Genomic DNA, 23,579 nt, shown 5'->3' on the forward strand with positions numbered 1-23,579 from the left:
GTAACAGTTTTTCAAAGCGGTTGTAAAGATTTCACTTTCGTCTATCATGTCTGAGAAGTTCCTTCACTACCTGTCAATGGTTTTCCTTTTCACTGTAACTAACCTTGATTTCTGAAGACATCTATTCTTAGTCATTGCAGCCTTCATTACACCTCCATGCTGGGTCTTGGGGATCTTCCCTTGGTCTTCATTTTTTTCATGAAGACATTGCTATAGTTTGGTTGCTTATTCAAAGCACAGTTCTTAAATTTAGGAAGAACTCAGAATATCTATATTCATGGTCAGTGCTTTTTCAATAGTTATCAATACCTTTGCTAAGTGAAGGAAAGATTAGAATGGCATTAGTCAGTATTTGGAATGCAAGTGTAGAAAACTCGATTCAAACTCACTTCAGCCAAAAGTAGCCTACCCTGAAGGCTGAAAAGCCAGGCATGGCTGACTCCAGGGGCTAAGAGTTACTTTCTAAATGAAAACTGCTTTCCACTGGGTTCTTTCTCTGTTAGGGTGCATTTGCCCCCTGTTGGACAGAAGAATTCTATCAGTAGTTCAAAACTGCCATCAGTAAAAAAAATAAAAATAAAAACTCCAGAAAAGTAGCAATTACAAAACTCTAATCTTCCCGGGATTGTTCACATGCCCTGGAATTGAAGTTTTTAATGGCTCTGACTGGGTCTTCTTGAGTTCAGAGTGGGCAGGAGATCCCTCCTCATCCCACGCTCTTAGAGGAGCAAAGATCTCTCTGGGAAGCATGGGAATGCTTGTTAGCAAGAGACAATGGTTGGTGGCAGATAAAAGAACAAAGCTTCTCTTGTTACCAGACCATGAAAAAGTGATGCAGTTCATATATCCCTACGGATCCTGTAAGATTAACTTTTGGATTAAGCAATATTGCAAGAAAGTTGCACATGGGAGCAGGTTTAGGCCAGCGAAGCTGCTCTTGTTAGTCTAAACTAGGACTGCACTAAAGAAGACAGGGAACAGCCCCCTGGAACTCCTCGTAATGCTATAAGGTAGTACAAGGGTACATTTTCCTCTATTTCTGTCTTCCCATTATAAGGAGGAGTGTTCCATTTCTAAACTCTGTTATGACATTATCTTACAGGTCTTTGATTTCTGAAACTGATCAGGCCTTTTTCTTTCCTTTGCTAGAATGACAGACTCAGTTTTATGGCTTGTTTTAATGAAATACACTGGCCTTCCAAGCATGGAATGCTCTCATATTAACTTCAGTACTTAATTTTTATTTCATATTTCCTTTAGTCTTAGCTATGAGTCCCCCTGACTCCCCACCAACAATTTTTTGGTGGTGGGTATCCTTTGAAATTTCTTATGACACAAAATTGAAAAAATGAATAGCATTTTGTGAAAATTTCATTTCACACATTGACAAACGTCAGAATTTTAAAAAGGTGTTTGCATTTGACAATAACTTTATTGACAGAATTTATTTTGGATTCTAGTTTTAGATAATGGCGTCGTGAAACACTACAAAATCAGAAGACTTGATGAAGGGGGCTTTTTCCTTACCCGGAGGAAGGTTTTTTCAACACTGAATGAGTTTGTGAGTTACTACAGTCTGGCAAGCGATGGCCTATGTGTCAAGCTGGAAAAGCCATGCTTAAAGGTAAAATTCTTTCACTCTAAGTCATTTAAAGATAACATTTTCCATCTCAGACACTCAAGTATTTGTTGTGTGCTGTCAATTCAGAAAAAAAAAAAAGTTTTTTGCTTACTTAAAGTAGGAACAGGAAAATTATGACTCACGGGCCAGTACTATCCCATGCTCACTTTGGTAAATAAGTTTAATTATTATTTTTTGCAAGAGACAGGATGATTCATTTATTGTCTGTAGCTGCTTCCATGCTGTTTTATGTTAGAGTTTAATAGTTACAGTTGAGACATAATGCACGTGGTACACTTGATTGTGAACTTTATTAGCCAGTGTTGCTCTGATCAAATAAAGAAAAACAAAGGAGGAAAGATTTATTTTGGTTCACGATTTTTTTTTTTTGTCTTTTTGAGACAGGGTCTCCCTGTAGCCCCAGCTGTCCTGGAACTCACTATGTAAACCAGGCTGGCCTCTAACTCACAGAGATCCGCCTGCCTCTGCCTCCCAAGTGCTGGGACTAAAGGCGTGTGCCACCACGCCCGGCTTGGTTCATGATTTTAAAGGCTGAGGCCATGGTTGCTTGGCTCTACACACTTGGGCAGAACATCATGGTGGTGGAAATGTGGTAGAAGAGGCTCTTCCCCTCATGGTGGACAGGAAGTCACTAAAAAGGGAGACTACAGGAAGGGGCCAGGTGAGATATAGCTCTAAGGGCGCCCCCTAGTGATCCAGTCCATCCAAGTGACCATTCTCCCTTATTTCTCTTGATAATACCATACTCTTATAGCCTTACATCCTCTCAAGGATTAATTCTCTGATTCTATCAGAGCTCTTATGATTTAATTGTCTCTGAAAATGGAATGATGGACATACCTAGAGGTTTGATTCACTAATCTCCTAACTGTTTTTTAATCCAGTCAAGCTGAAACAGTAACTCTGTCCGGGAAGTCAGGGGCCTTCATATTTTACTTATTGAATGGTGCCTTGTCCATGCTTAAAATTATTTATTAATTAAAGAAGTAAGCGAGTCAATAAAATTATAAAGAAATGACAAAATGAATTTGAAAAGCAATGGTTTCATTTTACAAAAATATATGATGTATATAGTAAAAAATGTGGGAAAGAGTTGTAAATGAAGTGGCATTTTAGTTGAGTTTTGACACTGAAAGGACCAAGCTAGGCAAGAGGCCAGTGGGAAGTCATTACAGACTTCTGTGAGAGTGACACTGGACGATGATGGGATGAATGGACATTATGCTACAGAATCTGAGAGAGAATCAATTTAAAGCATTAACTGTACAGATTCTTCTACAATCATTTTCCTGTTTTAAAACAGAATATAATTTACAATATTTTGTTTTTAAAATCAGCATTTCCCTCAAAAAGCACTAGATTATCGTTTCAATGAAAAGCTTGCATGCGTCTTTTGTTCTGTGCGTGCGTGTGTGTGTGTGTGTGTGTGTGTGTGTGTGTGTGTGTGCAGGTGTGCTACAGTATGTATGTAGAGGTCAGAGGATAACTTTGTGGAGTTGTTTCTGTCCTTCACCTCTACATGGGTTCCAGGAATTGAACTCAGGTCCCTAGACTTGCACAGGAAGTGCCTTTGCTCTCTAAGACATCTCACCAGCCTCATAGCTTTTGTTCTTACAAGTGTTCTCATGATTCTGCAAAACAGGTACAGGTTCCAGCTCCTTTTGATTTGTCATATAAAACTGTGGACCAGTGGGAGATAGACCGCAACTCCATACAGCTTCTGAAGCGATTGGGATCAGGCCAGTTTGGAGAAGTCTGGGAAGGCCTATGGAACAATACTACTCCTGTGGCTGTGAAAACATTAAAACCAGGTATGAGAACATCAGAGGTTAAATGACATACGTTGAATTTTATGAGCACAATTTCCCATTGTAAATGCCCTAGAAGTCATAGGACAGCAAGCAGGTGTTACCATCATTCTCTCTACCCTAGGTGGCCATAACTTTTGAGCAGGCTTTAAAATAAGAAGGCAAGAGCATGCTCTCTGGGTCAGCTAAGCTTAAAATAGCTCCAATCCAAGATCCCAGAAATGCATTTCTTTTCAGAGGTTAGAATTCAATCTTTTTACATCCTTCTTATGCTTGTCACTGGCCTTCACAACAATTTACTGACTAAATATACTTTAAAGCACATGTAGGAGGCTGGAGATAAGGCTCAGATGGTAAAGTACTTGCCATGCAAGCATGAAGAACTGAGTTTGACCCCCAGCACCAGGTAAAAAGCCAGAGATGACAGTGCATACCTGCAATTTGAGAACTAGGTAGGGGGAGATTCCTGGAGCTTGCTAGTCAGCCAGTCTAGCTGAATTGTGAGCTCCAGGTTCAGTGAGAGAGCCTATCTCAAAAAATAAGGTAGATTGAGAGAGGAAGACACGCGATAACCTCTGACTTATACACCACATACATACACACACGTGCACATGCACCCTCCCCCCATGCACACGAACACACACACAGATGGGTGAACACATACAATTGGATGAAACATTGATTGATAAGGGATATTACCGAGGAATAAGTGTTTTTATTAAATAGGAACTGTGTGTAACTAAAGATAAGATAGTTCATCCAAAGACCTCATATTTGAAAATAGAGAAACTATTTTTTTTTCCATTTCCATTTTCCCTGTAGTGACAAGCAAAAGTATCCTAAGATGGACATTCATCAGCCAGGCATTATTGCCCCACTTTAAAGATGGGACAAGAGAATTAAGTAACTTTCCTAACACTATTCTTACCATCTTGAGCACTTTTAAAGTATTCTATGCCTCAGTTCCATCATTTGTAAAATTCTGATAATAATAAGGCTAACGTAGCAAGGTTATTACAAAAGTTAAATCAGGTCATCAGCAGAGATGCATTGCATTGTTCATTGTTCATAGTCAGTAACCAATAAGACATATTGGTATTATTGTCTCTGAGTCAGTAAATGGCAGAGCTGAGCTTTTGACCCACATTTGTGGTTATTATATCATGCCCCATGGAAGTGATGTTCTATAAAAGTACAACATGACTCTCTGGCTACCTCATATCTGCTTCTAATAGCATTGCAAGGATCTTATCCACAGGCTAGACTACAGTGTTCTGCAGGTCCTCTCTTATTTGCCTAGCCAACAAAGCATAGAAATTTGCCTTCTCCTGGTGATAAAACTTGAGCATTTAGCATTTTAAAGCTGTCAGCTTGTATAGCACCATGTTTCCTAAACTGTGTACCAAGACACTTTCGGGTACCACAGCAGAACCAAGGGATAGTTGAAATAATATCTTCAATTCAACATAAATTTGCTATATTTAAGTTGTTCAGAGTTTCAGCTTTAGACCGTGTTATATCCTTTTTTTTTTTTTTTTGCTATTTCTTTTTTTTGTAAAGTTTTAAATCTTTAAAATTTATTCTTTGATAATTTCATACATGCATGTGATATATTTTTGACCATATTTACCTCCATTATCCCCCCCCCATTAAACCCAGGCTTCTTCCCAACAGCCCCCCCGCCACATTTTCATGCCTTCGTTTTGTGACTTGCTGAGTTTAACCGAGGTTGCCTGCATAAACCTGGGTAGGGTTCTATTTACTAGAGTATGGGAAACTTACCAGTGGCTATACCACTGAAGAAAATAACTCCTTCCTCGGAAACCATTAGCTGCCAATAGGTCCTCAGGAAGGTTTGGGGCTTCATGAGCCCTGCCTTCATCCACAATGGAATGTTGGCAGCCCAGTCTCGTGCAAATCTTACATAGGCAAGCACAGCTGTTGTGAGTTTATGAGTGCATCAACAGTCATGCCTAAAGGTGGTGTTTCACAGCACTCCTGCTTGTTCTCCACTTTACATTCTTCCTGTGTCTTTTTTTGCAATGCCTTGATCCTTGGAGGGGTGATGTAGATGTGCTGTTTAGGCATAAGCACTCAACAGTCACCTATTCTCAGCACTTTGATTACTTATGAGTCTTTGGATTAATCACTGCCCACTATAAGAAGAAGCTTCTCTGACCAAGGCTGAGAGCAGCACTAATCTATGAGCATAAATATAAATATTTAGAACACAACATGTCCGTTTAGGAAAACAACAGCAATAGTTTCTAGCCTGCATCCTATGATCCCACTAGCCATGGGGTTTTAACCAGGTTTACAGTACCAGGCATGGATTCCCTCCTGCAGAGGGGGCCTCAACTTCAACAAAAAGTAGCTGATCACCGCTATAAAGTTATCCCAATATTGTACCAATGGGCACATCTTGCCTGGCAGATCAGCATTGTAGGATGTAGAGTCTACAGCTGGGTAAGACCACTGATAACTTTTCTCCCTTAGCAGCCTACATAGCACCCTCTCCCATTCCCTGACTCTGTTAAGGCGAGCCAGCAGGTGGCAAGCTTCCAGTTTACTTCCACTTTGATTTTTCTATGCTGAGTTTTTGATAATTACTATTATTTAAAAAATATTTTATTGTTTTTATTTTATGTGTATGAGTGTGCTGCCTGCATATATGTGAGTGCACCCGTGTCATGCAGTCCCTCAGAGGTCAGAAGAGGGCATCAAATTCCCCTGGTACTGGAGTTAAGGATGGTGGTTTTAGCCTCCATGTGGGTGCTGGGAATCAAACCCGGGTCCTCTGCAAGAGCAGTCAGTGCTCTTAACTGCTGAGCCATCTCTCCAGCCCCGATAATTGCTATCATTAAATTAAAAATCCATTCAAAATTAAACATTGGCCAGGCCATAAGGGTAGCAGTTCTGAATCTCGATTCCAGGATTTGAAAGGTTATGCAATACCCAAAGTTGATGATATCACTTTAGAAAGTAATTGTTATGAAGAATGAAATAAAAATACTTTCTTTTCCTTTTAACTTTCTTGTATTACCTTTCAGAATGGCTATTAAATTCTTAGGACAAATACTTTGTAGTTGTTTGGATCTAACCAAATAATCAAATGAACTATTAAACATTTTTTTTGGAATGGGACATTGTGCAAAACCAACTGAGACATTAAGATTGCCATGATCTGAAAACTTTGGGATATCATTGTGTGACAGCTAGGAGCTTGAAGTTTGGGATAAGATGAACCCGAGTTCGAAAATGTCTCTGTCCCTCTAGGCTTTTGGACAGTTTCTGGATTTCCTCATCTGGAATTATGAGAGTTCCTACTTTGTAGAGTTTTATGAGGACAGGTTGAGTCGATGGACACAAAGGTTATGACAGGAGTTTTTATTAAGTGTTAGCTCCCAGGACTGCTGACAGATGCACCACTCAAATACAGACTTGCTCATTCAGGAATTCAGTTCCAGCGCTCGCATCTGCCAGGTGAAACAACAGAAAGGGTGCTTGTACTCGGCCAGATGCCACCTGACTACTGTCGGCAAGGGCAGTCTATTCCAGCCTGATATTTTCACAATCACCTTGCACATGCATTTTCAAATCCTAATCTTGTTGACAACTGAGATGAAACTTTATTGTCCGATCCTGTTCTTTTTCAAAAAGAAACAGCAAGCTATCCTTCCTAACATTGCTCTCTAAGGAAGGCCTTCTGGAGGTCAAAAGAGAACAAAAAAAGCATAATTCTAATCCAAAAAAATGGCCATAAGAGTTTGCTTTCCAACAGGAATAATTATTATTGATTTACAGTGTAATAGCAGCAAACAGCTTTGGTGATTGGTTAAATGTCCTCACTTTCCTGGGGCCATTAATCAATCTTGGCAGCTATTTATTGCCTAGCAGACTACCACACAATAAAGATGAGCCTGAAATCAACTCCCACAGTAGCTTTGACAGGCGAAACTTAATATTTAATGTTGCATTACCAGCTGAGCTGAGACTGGGGCTCCGTTGCTCAGTGGTTGTTCAGTGGTAGCAAGGTTAACCATGAAGGGGCGCTCTGATCAGCCTTTGCATGCTGCTCCTGGCATGCTGTGGCTTCAGCACTTACTGGTAGTTTAAACTTGGGAATGGTTTAAGTGTCCTGCATAAATTGTCTGAATGATGATCATAACTGCAGCTATCATTTGAAGCTTCATGAATCAGGTTCTTTTTTTTTTTTGTTTCCTGAGGAGAGGGCCATACTGTATCTCAGGCTATTTATAACTACAAAGAACAAAGGAATTTATTACGATTTAGATGTCTCTTTTATTCTCAGCTATAGTTTTCTTTTTTTTTGACTTAAAGAGAAACATTTTATAAGCTTACTTAAAATACATTATATTTACACACACACACACACACACACACACAGTTTAAATGAAATTATAGCACATGGGGTGATAATACTTCCCCGAGGAGCCATAGACTAACAAATACTTCAGTGGCAGGCCAGGGAAATCTCTCCTCGAGTTATAGGTCAGGGGACTCCAAGAGACCCCCAAACAACACAGGATATTGTCATTATTCTCTGCTGCTCCCAGAACTTGAATGTAAGACCATATTGCTGCAGACACTACACTTTGGACACAAAACCAGGATCAGTTGGTACTGATCTGGAAGCCTCTTTCCTGAAAGCTGGCTCTTACAGTATCAGAAGATGCTCTGCAAGTTGGCTACTTGAGAGGCTAAGAAAAGAATATTCATTGAATCCAAGTGTTAAGAGCCAGCTTGGACAACTACATTTTTCCATGATTCCAAATTTTAATCCTTTCTGACCAGTGGTAATGTTGGCACTGAGGGAGCTCAGAAATATGTGAAAAGAGAACAGGTTCATTTGTTTTTTTTCCTCTTTACAATCTTGCCTGTTATCCTTAGTCAGTAAAAAAAATAGTTGGAGTTGGAGAGATGGTTTGGTGGTTAAGAGCACTGACTGCTCTTACAGAGGACTTGAGTTCGGTTCCCAGAATCCACATGCTGGCTAACAATTGTCCATAATTCCAGTTCCAGGGAATCCAACACCCTTCTGATCTCTGCAGGCATTGCATGACATGGGTGCACTTACATGCAGGCAATATCTCATATACATAAAATAACAAAATTTAATAATACAGTTGATCTGTTTGGTTTTTCTAAGAGTATGCAAATTAATAATAGTACTAACAACAACAACAATAACAGCAGTTAATGGATCAAAATGTGCCAGGCATTGCTATTATCTCAGAGTTCAGAGAGCTGAGTGAACAGGCTCAAGGCTACAAAGGGAGCTAGTAGTAGAGCTGAGAGTGGTTCAGAATTCAGAGTTTGACCCTGGAGGTTGAACTCTTACAGAGCAGATGGTTTTACTACTTAGTGTCAAATAATCTGCAGGTCATATGTAACTCTTCCTAGCTTCACATTGATGAACAAGCCACTGTGTTATCCTTGCACTGTCAAAGCATATCTATGTCTAGGTTCAAATGTCAATTGTGAAGTCTTTGTCTTGGAGCAGATGATGAATGGAATGGTGTCTGAGCATCAAAGAAAATGATATTTGCACCATCCCAAGTGAATACTAAGATGTGAAATGACAGTATTTCCTCTAACCGTAATACTTCTGGAACATTATATCCTAAAAAAATAAGATTATAAAATTACTGATTAAATATAAATTCTATGCATCCTTCCTCTTCTTAGATTTTGATGTTAATTATTTGGCACATTGCATGGTAAGTTAGAATTGAACCACTTAAATACAATTTAACCATTGATGAGTTTTCAAAAGAGAGTCCACTATCATCACTCTTTTTATTTGTTCAAATCTTTAAAATTCTGATGGAAGATCCAGATAATATGGGAGAAAACCTCGGATATCTGTTTTACACTTAACATGTAAAGTAATGAAATAAAACTGCTAACTTTGGGGAGTGCCTGTTGAATGTTTTCTATTTGGCCTATACGCTATGTGTCTACAGAGTGAAGGACATGAATAGGGCAGAGTCATTGCTTTAGGGCATTTTCCCTCAACTAGTCCCTCCATGGGCACCAAGGACAGACAGCAGTCAGTCCTCTGGATCCAGAACAAAGAGCTTTGGCTAGAGTGATTAAACATTCCATATCTGCCTATGTTTATGTTAATAGAACTCTCTTTGTGTTAAGATGCCTGCCCTGTTTCGTTAATTATACTGTCAGTCTCTCCCTTTCTTTTCATTTTTCATATGGACCTGAATCTACTGCTCTTCACCTATAGGTCATAGCAAATAAACTATATAGCCCTGACACAACAGCGCAAGTAGTAATTAGGTTGCCCTGACCAAACTGATTCATTCTTTGATAACTCTGAAGATTTGTGACACTGATGGCTCTTACATTACTGAGAGGCAGGAGGCAATCTTGGCGATTCCCACCAGGCTGCTATGGGGATAGGAATGCCTCAATAATATAAAGTGATTTCCTCCTCTTCTTTCAGGTTCAATGGATCCAAATGACTTCCTGAGGGAGGCACAGATAATGAAGAGCCTGAGACATCCAAAGCTTATCCAGCTTTATGCTGTTTGCACTTTAGAGGATCCAATCTATATTATTACGGAGTTGATGAGACATGGAAGTCTGCAAGAATATCTCCAAAGTAAGCTAAAGACTTAATAAAAGGAAGAAAAGGAGGAATTTAGTTTAGTCAGTCCCATAAATGTCAATTTAGCAAGCCTTCTATAACCCGAAGGATATTTGCAATGGGTGTAGAAATGAATGTTGTGGCGTTGACTAGCTCAACTACTATTTAATGGTGTATGTTCTGTGTAGAGGATGCTCCCTCAAAGGAAGAATATATAGTGGATCAAATTGTTCACAGTAGTCATATCAGAGTGCTTATATCTAATGTGGGAAATTGGTGAATGGATGATGGATGTTTTCTCTGTTTCTTGTACTAACTAGTTGAACATTATTAGTCACGGACCAATATTTTCCATGGAGTAGAATTTGTGGGCATGGATGTACTTTGGAGGAAAGGCAGAGAAAGCTATCTTAGGGTTTTAAGTTCATATTTACTAATATTGTATGCGTGGATATTTAAAAATACTTCCATGGTTAGCAACTGTCATAGTTTGTTTCTTCACAGCTGTGACAAAACACTTTGACCAATAACAACTTGGGGAGGAAAGGGTTTATTTATCTTACATCTCCTGGGTCACACTTCATCAGGGAGTCCAAGGTAGGAACTCAGGGCAGGAACCTGGAAGAAGGAGCTGGAGCACAGGCCATGGAGAAATGCTGTTTACTGGCTTGCTCTCCTGGCCCCTGCGCAGCTTGCTTTCTTAGGCAACACAGGCCCACCTGCCCAGAGGTGGCACCACCCACAGCGGGCTGGGCCCTTTCTCCGATATTGCTCAATGATCAGGAAGATGCCACAGGCCAGTCCAATGGAGGCAATTCCCCAACTGAGTCTCCCTCAATCCAGGTGAGTCAAGTTGACACTAAAGCTATCCAGCACAGCAACATCAGAATTTCCAGACTGAAAAGCAGAAATGCATTACTGCTACATTCTTCCATTTGCTTCCTGCAGTCATAGAAGACGTAAGGACCTTGTGAAATTTTGATGTTTATCACAAATGAGCAATGTTAAAAATAATAAAATAGTAAGCATTACAACGAGATGTTTAAAGTTGAGATAAAGTACTAAGAGAATAATAGATGCATGAAAAATAGACATCAGATTTCTTGGAATGTCAGAGGGTGATAGAATGGATTAGCAGGTAAGAACGGAACAGAGGGTGCAGGAAGATGCGAGCATTCTCTGATTTCAGGGAGACGGTAAGTTGAGGATTCAACCTTGCAAACCCCCCAAAAGAACAGAGATTATAATGTGTCCTATATAGTTCTGTGAAAAACAAAAACATACTTAGCTCCCTTCCTTGCATTCGGCACTGAACGTAGCAGCCTCAGATTATATGGCCTACCATAAAAAGATTAACCTTGGCCATTGACGCTTCCTACCAGGAAGAAAGCAGAAGAATGATCCTATGTCATACTTGAAACAGTGCTTTGTAAATGTCACTCATAAGAGCCACATTACATAGAATTGTGAATTTCCAGTATTCATTTAATTCAGTTGATTGATTGGCTTCCCCAGATGTCACTCAATGGTTTCCTCCATCTTTTCTTTTTGGTTCTTCTCAGCCTGTGTTGTTTTCCTCATCTCTCAGACTTCGCAACAGCTGAGAGTTCTCCGGGATTCTTTCTCAGTGTAATTCATTTTCTTGTTAATGTCATCTAGTCTCAGTATTTAAATGTTTGTGTTTATTCATGCCTTCTTTGAGTTTCAGGAACATGTTTATAATTATTATTTTGACGTTATTGTCTTGTGTGTCATCTACATTGCTTTCCTCTGGTAGCATTGCTATGGGAGTACTAATATTTGGTGGCGACATATTGTCTTCATTTGAGGCATTCATTATTATGCCAATATCATAATCACCGGAACAAACAGACTGACTCTTAAATTAAGTTTTTAACAGTGGGCTCGTACTTGAACACTACTTCCCTTAGCTATCTATTGAACCATTTTTCTCTCAGGCTGTGCTGATGGATCTCTCTTGTCCCCTCAACCTGTGCAGGTGGAGCTGTTTGTGTTCTCACCCTGTACTGTTGGAATTGTCTCTAGAACCCCATTTCTTCCACTCTGTTGTCCCCTCCCTTCATCAAGCCACACTCATAATTTATTCAAAATGGTTCCTCTAGCTTCATTGGGGAAGTACAAGTCCAAGTTCACTTCACGCTTGATCTTCCACAGACCACATGGTCTTTTCATCCCTAGTTCACATTCATCCAAGGTCACATGTCCTTTCTAAGCGCCACTGTGTTCTATGGAGGTAGGACACTGCCTGTCAGTGCTTCGAGATGTTAATTCTCAGACATCTCCATGTTCATTCATTATCTTTTGGGGTGAAATACCAAACTGAGGTTGCCAAAGAGATGCCCTGGTTATCAGATCCAAAAGCCATAGTTTTGCTGGAGTTAATTAAAAGTCGGTCCAGATTGTGTTCATTAATAAAAGTCATTCCCACATTCTCTTTTCATGTTATTTCTGTTCCTTTGAGGGGACCTAGGCATTGGAAAATAAGTTGTTGGTAGTGTCTCTTGGTAAGGATATCTGTCCCACCTTTGTTGAGTGAAGATTTGGATCTCTGCTGTTGTCTCAATTTGTTAGGTTATAGATCAGCTGGTGTTTGAGGTTCAGTCTTGGGGCCACTCAGTGTTGATGTGAGAATGGGGTGGGAGAAACAGTCCTAGCTCAGATTGGGCTAGGTGCAGCTTTTGAGCACAGGAGCAAACCTTCCATGGAGTTAGCTACAGATCCTCAGATGTCTGTTCTGTGACTAGTCCTCAGATGGCAGGGGATGGGGTCACAGTAGGAGTGGATGGTGCTATCTTCCTGAGATGCACAGGTTCCCTAGATGTTCTCAGGAGGTAGGAGCTGCGGTAACTGTTGCTACTGAAGGAGGTGCACAGGGCAGTCTTCAGGGGGAGGGGGTTCTAATTGTGGTGGGGTGAATGTTGGGAGCTGGAAGAGGTATACAGGGTGCTATGCAGTCCTCAGGTGCCTGGGGATGACCTCTGGGGTTGCAGTAGGGGTAAGAGCTGCTGTCTAGGGAAGATACACAGTTTGCATGGTTTTCAGGTGGTCAGGACTTGGATATACTTCTCATTTCCTTAAAGTCTTTATCCAGACATTTCTCTTAGTGAGTCTTTCACCTATCAGATTCTGAGGTCTGACATCTTTCTGTTGGTTCTTCACAGTCTTCTTTTCTGATTCTGTTTTTTTTTTTCCTCCTTAGTTGTCAATCATCTTATATCACATTATTCATTTAACTTTTTTATCTCCTAAATGCAACTCCACAAGGACAGAGAGCTTTCTTTGTTTTAGTGTTAGAACAGTGTCTGGTGCACAGAAGTTGTACACTAGTATGTGTTGACTGAACAGTTAAATTTAGATACCTATAAAGTAATTAATTAGGATTTGAAGTCAGTCAGCTAATTTTGAGACATCTTACAGAACATCTAACATATCAGACATTTAGGTGCTCCGTAAGGAGCAACAAAATTTTTCAGTTTTTGTTTATTCAGTTTTTAGTTTTTTGTTTTTTTTAAGACAAGGTCTCCCTGTCTCCCCAGCTGGCCTGGAACTTGCTATGTAGATCAAGCTGCCACAGAGCCTCCCAAGGGCTGAGATTAGAGGTGTGCATCACTGGTTGTCATTTTCTGTTTTTATTAATCAAGTCCTGACATGTTCATCACTCTCATGGGCACTTTGCTGAAGCAGACTAAAATAGGAAGGCATATTGTGTTCACCGAGATGCCCTTTAACTGAACGTGACTACGCCACCCATTCCTTTTCAGACACATAGAAGTGTATCCATAACCCCCTACTGTTCTGTGCTCAGTAGACACAATAAGGGCAAGTTTAGGGAGGATTGCTTTAGAATAGCTTTTGAGAACATAAATTTTCAGCCTCAAACCTATGTATATTAGAATCTCTACTATCTGCTCCTATGAGGAGTTGGAAGCCTATGAAGCACAAAGGGCAGTCAACAGCACTTTATATAGTTGTTCTGGGCATCACTTTAGGTGATATATGAAGTCAACTATTTGGGACAGTAATAGAAGAGAACATGTATATTCTTTTCTTTATAAAATACTATATTACTTACTACATAACGGGCACTTTCTCCTATGTTATTTAAAAACATTAACTTAGGTTATCTGTTCTAACACATTATGAGGTAAATATCATCTCCATTTAATAGTTGAAGAGACTAAAGTATGGAAAGGTTAAACAACTTATTCAAGGTGTAAGTCTGGGTCCATGGTGCCTGCTTTTCATGAGATACACAACACTGATGTTTACCTAGCCTGTGTTAGCTGTATGTTGTCATCCTGCAGACATTTATTATCTCACAGTTACTGTAGGCAGGTATACAGATGGGGCTTACTGGGTCTCATAGCACAGGGTCCCTTAGCACTGTGGCTAAGGTGCCAGCAATGCCTGAGCCATCTCAAAGTTCTGGAGCAGATTAATCTGTTCCTAATCTCACATTGTTTGCTAGAGCTGTTTTTTCCTGGATGTTAGGTTGAGGAAGTCAGTTCTTTTTTGGTTCTTGGCTAGGTATTTCCCTCTGTTCCTGTCTACACAAGACAGTTCATAATGTGGCAGCTTGCTTCAGTAGAGTGAGGAAGTGAGGATGCAAGAGAGTGGTGAGCACTCAGTAAGATGAAGTCATGGTCTGTCACGACTCAATCCTGGAAGTTTTGTGCCATCACTTTTTCCATATGGTATTTGTTAAATATAAGTACCTGGGTCCAGCCTGGCTGAAAGGAAGGGGATAACTACCAGGAGACAAGGCTAACTGGGAGCCGTGCTAGAATTATGTACTTTGTATGGCTAGATAGCAACTTCTAATCACTATACCTTTCTTTTCTTACTGAGTAGATTTGGTATCAAAAGGTATGGCTGTTTTGGACACTGGAGCAGCCATGCTTTGTCTTTATGCTACACCCTGGTTATATTTTATCTTCATGCCCAGATCTTGTTTTAGACTGGATACTTAATGTTAGCAGCTATAACATACAATTCGAAGCTTTTGGTGACTTCACACACAAAACTAGTTATTTTTGATATGGTGTAGACTTCTCTGAGGGGCGACAAAGGAATTTGGGCTCTTTCCATTGTGTGTCTTTACCCTTTGACACTTATCCCTCTAGCCATTGAGATGAGGGCAATTTTAAAGGTCAGGACCTTAGCTGCAGTACATCATTTCTGCACACAAAGTATTTCTCTAAGCTAGTGAACTTAAATGTAGTTTTTTGTGTGTGCACTGGATGAAAGGAAATAGAGAGCAAAAAACTAATGATCCTACTTGACACACACACACATATATATATATATATATATATATATATACTGTATACACATTCATGGTATTTAAGTTTGGAGTAGAGTAGAGTAAGGAAGGCAGAGTATAAATTGGGACGATACTGTATACACATTCATGGTATTTAAGTTTTCCCATTTATGAATTCCTTAATTCTATTTTTTCCCTTTTATTAGAAAAGCTAGCATAAATGTCAGAACTACATAGATCACATACAACAGCTCAGCATATAATTATAGAGAGAATAAGTAAGCAACAGTGTAACTGTTGCCTAAATCAAGATTTTGAACATAGCCTTAACATGGAGCCCAGCAGTCTTCCTAACTCCAGTGCAATAGCTTTCCCTGAAGTCAGAACTTCTGTCTAAACCTCATGACATAAGTCTAATCAACTATGAGAAATGATATTTGACATAAGCAGACAAGGATAACTTGATTTTTGTAATTATTTTCAGTTCTTAAGAAATATGACGATATCTACTAACAGTATGACAGTTTTACTCAGGGATGACATGAAAGTTCAGAAAGTTAGGAGAAAATAGCGCTGTTCTCTACTAATAATGGCAATGAGCAGTAGACAAATTGCTGTCCATTTAATGTGTGTCTGTGTCTGGACAGGTGAGCAACCTATTCTGAGAATAGCAAACCATGGAGGGAAACTAAGCATGCATCAAACTTGGGGCTAAAAACATAGCATAAGCAGTTTATAAGTAATACACACTTTTTTTTGTCAGTGGGTTAACTTTTAAATGTTAAATTGTTGAGACTTTCATACATGAGTATTGTCTTTCATCATCTTCATCCCGCTCAGCCCCCCGCCATCTCCTCCCATGTCCCCCCCACTCCCTCTGAATTTCTTGTACTTGTGATTATTATTGTTACATATATAAATACAGATTTTTAAATATACATATATTAATATATAATGCAGTCAGTTTAGTGATGCCAGTGTGTACCTGTGTTTAGAACTGGGATTAGCTAACTTCTTAGGGAGCTAATCACTAGAGAAAACTGATTCTCCCTCCCTCAGCATCCATTGATTGCTTGTAGCTATTCATCTCGAGGTGGAAGCCCATGAATTTTCCCCCATCCACCTTAGCATGTCAACTGATTTTGTCATTATGCAGATCTTATTAGACTACCATTCTGTGGAGATTTCCGTGAGTTAATTTTAAAGAAAAATCTAGTGAAAGGATGAGAACTTCTTTGACTCAGCCAGATACATGAACACCAGTTTATAAGCTCCATGACTGAAACAAACAATGCAGTTCGTTCTTTAATTTAGAAAATTGAGTATTTATACATGATATGTGCATGTATGTTTGTATGTGTGCATGTGCCCATGCATATGTGTGTGTGTGGAGGCCAGAGGTCAACATTAGGTATTTTGCTTAATGACTCTCTACCTTGTTTTTTTCTTTAAATATATATTTTTTAATTTGTTTGGATTTCATACAATACATCTTAATCATATTTAGCACCCTCCTTCCCTAGCTGCACTGACCCATAGCCCACCCACATATATGTTAAGGCCTATTGAGACAAGTTTGTGTACACAGATGTCCCTCACAGTGGATTCTTCCACTGGAGCTTGTTCAACCTGTCGTGTCACTCCCTTGAAGAAGATCAACTCTTCCTCATCCAGCGGTCATCAGCTGCCAATAGTTCCTTGCCAAAGTTGTGGCCTCCTGCCCATTTCCCCAGTTCTATGTTGGTTTTTGTCTAATAGAGTTTCCATGGGTCTTGTGTATGTTTTTACTATTGCTGTAAGTTCATATGAATAAGTTCCCAGAGGTTTGTAAGATTCTGTTTCCTTATGGGTCATGTACCACCTTCCCTGGTTCTTACAATCTTCCCACCCCCTTTTCTGCAATAGTCCCTGACTCCTGAGTGGGTGAACTTTAATATAGGAGTCCTGTCCAGGGATTCACCTTGTTTTTTTTTTTTTTTAAGACAGAGTAAGCCCTGAGCTCACTAATTTTCTAGACTGATTAGCCAGTGATCTCCTGGCATCCTCTTGCTTCTGCCTTGCCAGTACTGGCATTGCAGGCACATACCACCATGCTTGGCTTTTTATGTGGGTGCTGGGAGCCCCAACTCAGGCCCTTATGCTTGCGCATCATGTATTTTACCAACTCCACCATCTTCCTAGCCTTGGAACGCTTTAAATAAAGACAGAAACTTGCAAGGAACAATTTCCATGAAGAGGTGAGACCATGATGTATGATACTGAAAAGAAACACAGCAACTAGACTCTGAGTCACACCTGTGTTGGAATGATGCGTGTTGCTGTTTTCTCAGTAGAGCATCATCACAGCACATGGTTCCATTGATAACTTATTCATCAAAATTCTCAGAATTCGCTTCAGTAGGTCAAATATTTTCTAAGCTAATCTCTTATTTTCTCTTTTTGTTCAGATGATGGTGGGTCAAAAATCCGTCTGACTCAACAGGTAGATATGGCGGCTCAGGTAGCTTCTGGAATGGCCTATCTGGAATCGCAGAACTATATCCACAGAGATCTGGCTGCCAGAAATGTCCTGGTTGGTGAACATAACATCTACAAAGTGGCAGATTTTGGGCTTGCAAGAGTTTTTAAGGTAGATTTAATTTTGTCTTAAATAATTTTTAGAGTAGGTTTAAAAACCATACAGATTAATAGGCCAATAAGTTCATGATTATTATTTTAAACTATGTTCTCAGTTAGGTGTGGTGGTACACCTGTAATCTCAGCACTCAAGAAGCTGAGACAAGGGGATTATGAGTTCAAGGTCAACCTACAAACCTTAGTGAGACCCTATCTCCAAAGAACAAGAGTAACAAGAACAAAGAAACAGAGAGAGAGAGAGAGAGAGAGAGAGAGAGAGAGAGAGAGAGAGATCCTACAACCCAACTATGCTGTCTATCTATGCTCCATAGATAAAGCCAAATAGCTTAGGACCTTGTAGGAAAACTGCCTGCCTATTTTCCTTTCTCCATCAAAAGGGAGCAAAAAGCAACCAGGGAACCACTGAGAAGCTAGATTGATAAATAGGTATTTAACTTTGTGCTCTATTTTTAAATATTTCCAGTAGCGCCTATTTGCCTTTCCATATTTCTCTTACAGAAAGCAGTATGCTTCCCATATCCACTCCACCCATCTTTGCTTGTTTGGCAATGGACTGATACTATGCTATAGTAATTCTGCAGTAATCATTGATCATTGATGTGTGTGTGTGTGTGTACGTGCATGTGTGTGTGTTTATATGTGTGTGTATGTATGCATTTGCCTGTGTGAAGACATGTGGAGGACAGAAGCTGACATGGAAATGTCTTCCTCAATCATTTCTCCATTTTAGTTTTTGAAGCAGAGATTCTCACTGAACCTGTAGACCATTCTGGCTAGACTGTTGCTGGCAAGTAAGCTCCCAGGGTCTGTCTCCCTCCCCCAAACACTGGGGTTACAGATATGTGCCACCTTGGCTTTTACACAGGTGCTGGGTATTTGAACTTGGGTCCTCATGTTTGGGCAACAAGTACTTTGCCCCCTATCTACAGCATCTCCACGGCCCTGAACTTTTTTCTGGGGAGGTCTTTTTGAGACAGGGTCTCTCTGTAATCCCAGCTGCTTGGAACTTGCTATGAGGATGTTGGCCTCAATCTCACAGAGGTCTACCTGCCTCCCAAGAGCTGGGACTATTGGTGTGCCCCACCATGCCTGGTTATTATTGGATTTTGATACCCCTTCCCCAAACAATTTTGTGACACCAATCCAAAAACACTAATAAGATACAATAGGAAGCATTTAAATATGAATTAAGCTTTGATTTCCACATTGTTCACTAAAATTATGAATGTGGAACATGAAACACAACAAATAAAGGATTATCTTTTGATACCATTACTTTTCTTTCTTAAAAATAATTGGAAACCCACTGAACTGATAATTTAACTTATTTGGATTCTATGTTTTAGTACTAGTAAGCGGTTTACATGATAATAATTATTAACGTCAGTAGTTCTTCAGTGCCAAAAGCAATTGAAAAAAGACATCTTTTGTTCCTCATTTAAAAAACAACAAATCCAGAATCATGAACTCTGTATGCAGTAGGATAATGTTCCTTCTGCTGCAATTATTAGCATGGAGTGGGCTCCCAAGAAATATTTGTTTGTGATTTCTGACATTGATTTCAGTCTTATATGTCATGTTCAGAATATATACTACTGTAAAGACCAAATTTCCCTCTAAATTTTCATATGAAACAGGTTATAAAGGAATGAAGACAGCAAAAGAAAGAAAAATCACTTTAACTCGGTTTGAATCCTTCCTATATTAACAGGTAGATAATGACGACATCTATGAATCTACACATGATATAAAGCTGCCGGTGAAGTGGACTGCACCTGAAGCCATTCGTACCAATAAATTCAGCATTAAGTCCGATGTGTGGTCATTCGGAATTCTTCTTTATGAAATCATTACTTACGGCAAAATGCCTTATAGTGGTGAGTAATTAATTCTGAAGCGGGCCTTTCTGCTGCAGGTCACTTACTTTGATGTGACTTTAACTGCTTTGTCCAGACTTAGAGGACAGAGTTATGAGGCTGACCATACCATGTGCCTGTGGGAGCTTGATAGATAAAATTTGACGACGATAATTTGCATTATTGAGGTGGTTTATTGCTTTCTTCTCCTTTGCTCTTGAATCGCAGTCTTATGGTCATTACTTACTGCAGGATTTGCTTTAGCGTCTACAACCTGGGAAGTGCGTGGTAGATCTCATAACTTCGTCAAGGAAAATAATTGGCTTTGTAACCTAGAGTTTAGTGTCTACAGTTTAAAGACTCTGATCTTCCACTTTTTGTGGTCCCATTCTATATTTTTAGGTATGACAGGTGCTCGTGTAATTCAGCTGTTGAGCCAAAGCTACAGACTTCCACAACCACCTAACTGCCCACAGCAGTTCTATAACATCATGTTGGCGTGCTGGGATGCAGAGCCTAAGCAACGACCATCATTTGAGACCCTGCATCAGAAACTTGAGGACTATTTTGAAAGAGACTATTCATCTTCCAATGACTTTATAAGCTGAACATCGAAGAGAAAGAAGAAATAATAAATAGGTGAAAATTGAAATTATCAGTTCAGAAATATAATTTCACCAAGCAGCTGTGAAATCAGTTTGTTTTGACATATCTAGGTGGTAGGGTAAACTCAACCATGTATTATAGAAGAGACTCTATGCTCATCCTATTGACTGGGAAACACTGTGGGGCCGTCTAAGATGATTTATCATTTTCTCACTGCCTGGTAAAATCAAACACACTAAATGAAGTTATTTTTCTTTTTAAGAGATACTTACATTTCTATTTATTGTTTGAAATGCCGATCAAGAGAATCAACAGACGATAGTCAATTTTTACTCAGTGACTGTTGTAGCATTTTCCTGTTTACTGATTAGAGTGGTTATTCATTATTCCTCAAATTGCTGAATCCCATCAGGCTGTTATTATGAAGGAATTTGATTGCTTTGCTGCACAGCAGGACCTGTGCTTTGAGATTTTTTTTCCTCTTTTAAAATATCCTGTAACTACAATGATGGCAAAGCCATGTTAAATGACTTGATTGTACTTGAAGTAATTGCACATATTTTTCCTATGCACAAGAAAATGAAGCAGCTGTTGAGAAAAAGAATTAAAATCTTTCTCATTTTGTAGACAGAAATGATGAAATTTTTCTATACCTCAGTATGTGTCATCTGAGAATCATCTGCATTTATTTTAATCTCTTAATGTCAGGAATCAGGTTGCAAAGCTGATGAGTTGTTATGCATGGAACCACCTAATGGTCCACAAGGCCTGAGAAACAGGCATTAAAGTAGTATAGGGAAATAAGGGGAGAACGTAAGAACACTACAGCATCCTATAATAATCAAAAGTGTTTGGCAAGTTTTAAATCAACTGCAAAACAGGCCAAGCACTGTTTCAGGTCTTGAGGCCAGGAAGAATAATGTCTGAACTTGGTTATGACCTGTAGTTTTTCTCTGTTAAGAAGCTTTTTAGTATCTTAAATTTGCATTAACATTGATAGAAACTTTACTGTCTTCTTAAGTAGTGGGCAGATCAAATTCTCTGCTTCATTAGATGACTAGCAAGACTTCTTCAAAGTGGTTTCAAAGTCAAATATATATTGGAATATATATATATTCCATGATCTCATGATCTTCTGATGCACAGCACCAAATGAAAAAGCCAAAAGAAAACAGGATATTTCAAGTAACTCATTTCTCTTTAAGAGAATATCAAGATCGTAACAGTCAAAAAAAAGAGTCAAGACACCAGGTGCAATACCATTAGCAGCCCTGCCATGTCACTTGTCTTAGTTTCCTTTCTGTTGCTGTAATAAAACACCCTAACAGAAAGCAGCTTAGAGCAGATAGGGTTTGTTTTAGCTTACAATTCCAGGCTACAGTCATCCTTGCAGGGAAGTTGCAGTGGCAAGTGCTTGAAGCAGCTGGTTACAACATCACATCCTCAGTCAAGATCCCAGAGGAATAAATGCATGCTTTGCTAGCTTGCTTCCTTGGGCTCAGCTCAATTTCTTCACTTTTATACAGTACAGGAATGGTGCTGCACAGAGTGGACTGAGTCTTCTCTTAACAACTAAGTTAATTAAGATAATCTCACACATGCCAGAGACAACTCACTGTAGACAGTCTCTCATTGAGGCTCTCTTCCCAGGTTGTGTCAAGCTGACAATTATAGCTACCATCATATCACTTAAGACCCAAATCCTTTCAAGCCCTCCATCCACCACTAGAATTGTTTGCATTCTTTGGTCAAGGATAATTGTCTGTGGTAACTGTTCTCTTCTTGTCTAGCAAGAAAAATTGGGCAACTTCTTTCCTAGGCTTCATCCCGTTTCATGAAAACCATTCTTATTTTTCTGGTCAGGTAAAAATGAGTCATATGCCCAACTCTGGACCAACAATACATTTAATGTGAATATTGTGTATTGATTGGCTTAGAAGAAGTCTGCCACTATTAACTTCTCCAAGACAAGTTGCTTATTTGAATAAAATTAGAGATTAGTTACTGGGTGGGTATCCATTAACAAAATCACCTGTGATGAATTACCTCTTCGAATTAACCTAGGTATACATACATGCAAGTGTTCATTTGTCATCACAAACATTTCTGAAAACTGTGATGTGGATCACATAGAAGAAGTAAAAACTGCTGTAGGACCACTCATAGACATAGAAGCATTTATAAGACATTAACAGTCAGTTGACCAGGTATAAGATAACCTCAACTCTTTATTTCAAGTCATCTAGTCTAATGCAAACAAGGAACAGATTATCAGTAATTAATTAATTAAAATTAAAAGAAGTTTCTCCTTTTCCTGAACTTATTTCTTCAGGTTGAATTTTGCTTGGGCATATATAGAAATGACTGGAAAAATTCCCCTTTCCTTGTGAAAAATTCAACTGCTGCTATATACTTCATTTTTCTTTTTTTTGTGGTAGATGGTAATAATAAATTTGTAGTAAGATCTGGTCTTAAAATATAAAAAGGTTATCCTTTCCTGTTTTAATATCACCTGAAACTCATTTAACTTAGTGTGTTTGATTCTTGAGGACATTTCTGCTCAAGGTTCTGTCAAAGCAATCTATTATTCCTGTTTTTACCCTGATGGATCATGGAGAAAAATAATGGATTCGGTTATGAGAAGCAGTAATAGATTTTTTTAAACTGACATAAATTTCTCTCCTTGTATAGAATAAAAGGATCAGGAAATGATAAGTTGAATTTCCTACAATGAGCCCGCCCTTGTTAAATTTGCCTTCCATAAACTGTTGCAAGGTACTTTTCATGTGATGTTTTATTTATGTAATCTAGTTATTTGGAGGTGAGGGATAAGAGTGCATCATTTGATGTGGTACTTCAAATTACTTTTGAAAAAACCTTAAGAATTTTTGTGCTAGGGAAATTCAAAATTCCATTAAGCCTCATTTTAAGAATGTAAGAAATAAAATAGGGTTCAATTACCCATGGTCAAAGAGACAGAGAGTAAGGTCCTAGTAGTTGTGCGGACCTGAATACTTTGTCATCAACCACAAAGCTAAAGTCACGTCAATCATGAATGTACAGCTGTGTTGTGGAAATACCTCAGAGGCCACCAAATGGCCGAGCCTTCAGGGAAATAGCA

The 23,579-nt window shown here is 39.2% G+C and overlaps 1 protein-coding gene across 4 annotated transcripts in view; it reads left to right on the forward strand.

Annotated features, from left to right (window-relative positions):
• Frk (fyn related Src family tyrosine kinase) overlaps positions 1-22,313 on the forward strand; it is a 107,742-nt gene extending 85,429 nt beyond the window's left edge. For all 4 annotated transcript variants that reach the window (XM_029555592.1, XM_029555591.1, XM_029555590.1 and 1 more), the window contains exons 4-9: positions 1,461-1,624; positions 3,285-3,453; positions 9,932-10,090; positions 17,807-17,988; positions 19,708-19,873; positions 20,255-22,313. In XM_029555592.1, the coding sequence (XP_029411452.1) occupies positions 1,461-1,624; positions 3,285-3,453; positions 9,932-10,090; positions 17,807-17,988; positions 19,708-19,873; positions 20,255-20,460 (1,046 nt within the window). In that variant the 3' untranslated portion in view covers positions 20,461-22,313. The remainder of the gene's footprint in view (positions 1-1,460; positions 1,625-3,284; positions 3,454-9,931; positions 10,091-17,806; positions 17,989-19,707; positions 19,874-20,254) is intronic.
• The last annotated feature ends 1,266 nt before the right edge of the window (positions 22,314-23,579 follow it).

Source organism: Nannospalax galili, unplaced genomic scaffold (genome assembly GCF_000622305.1).
Source record: "Nannospalax galili isolate Female #2095 unplaced genomic scaffold, S.galili_v1.0 scaffold546, whole genome shotgun sequence".
Lineage (NCBI taxonomy): Eukaryota > Metazoa > Chordata > Mammalia > Rodentia > Spalacidae > Nannospalax > Nannospalax galili.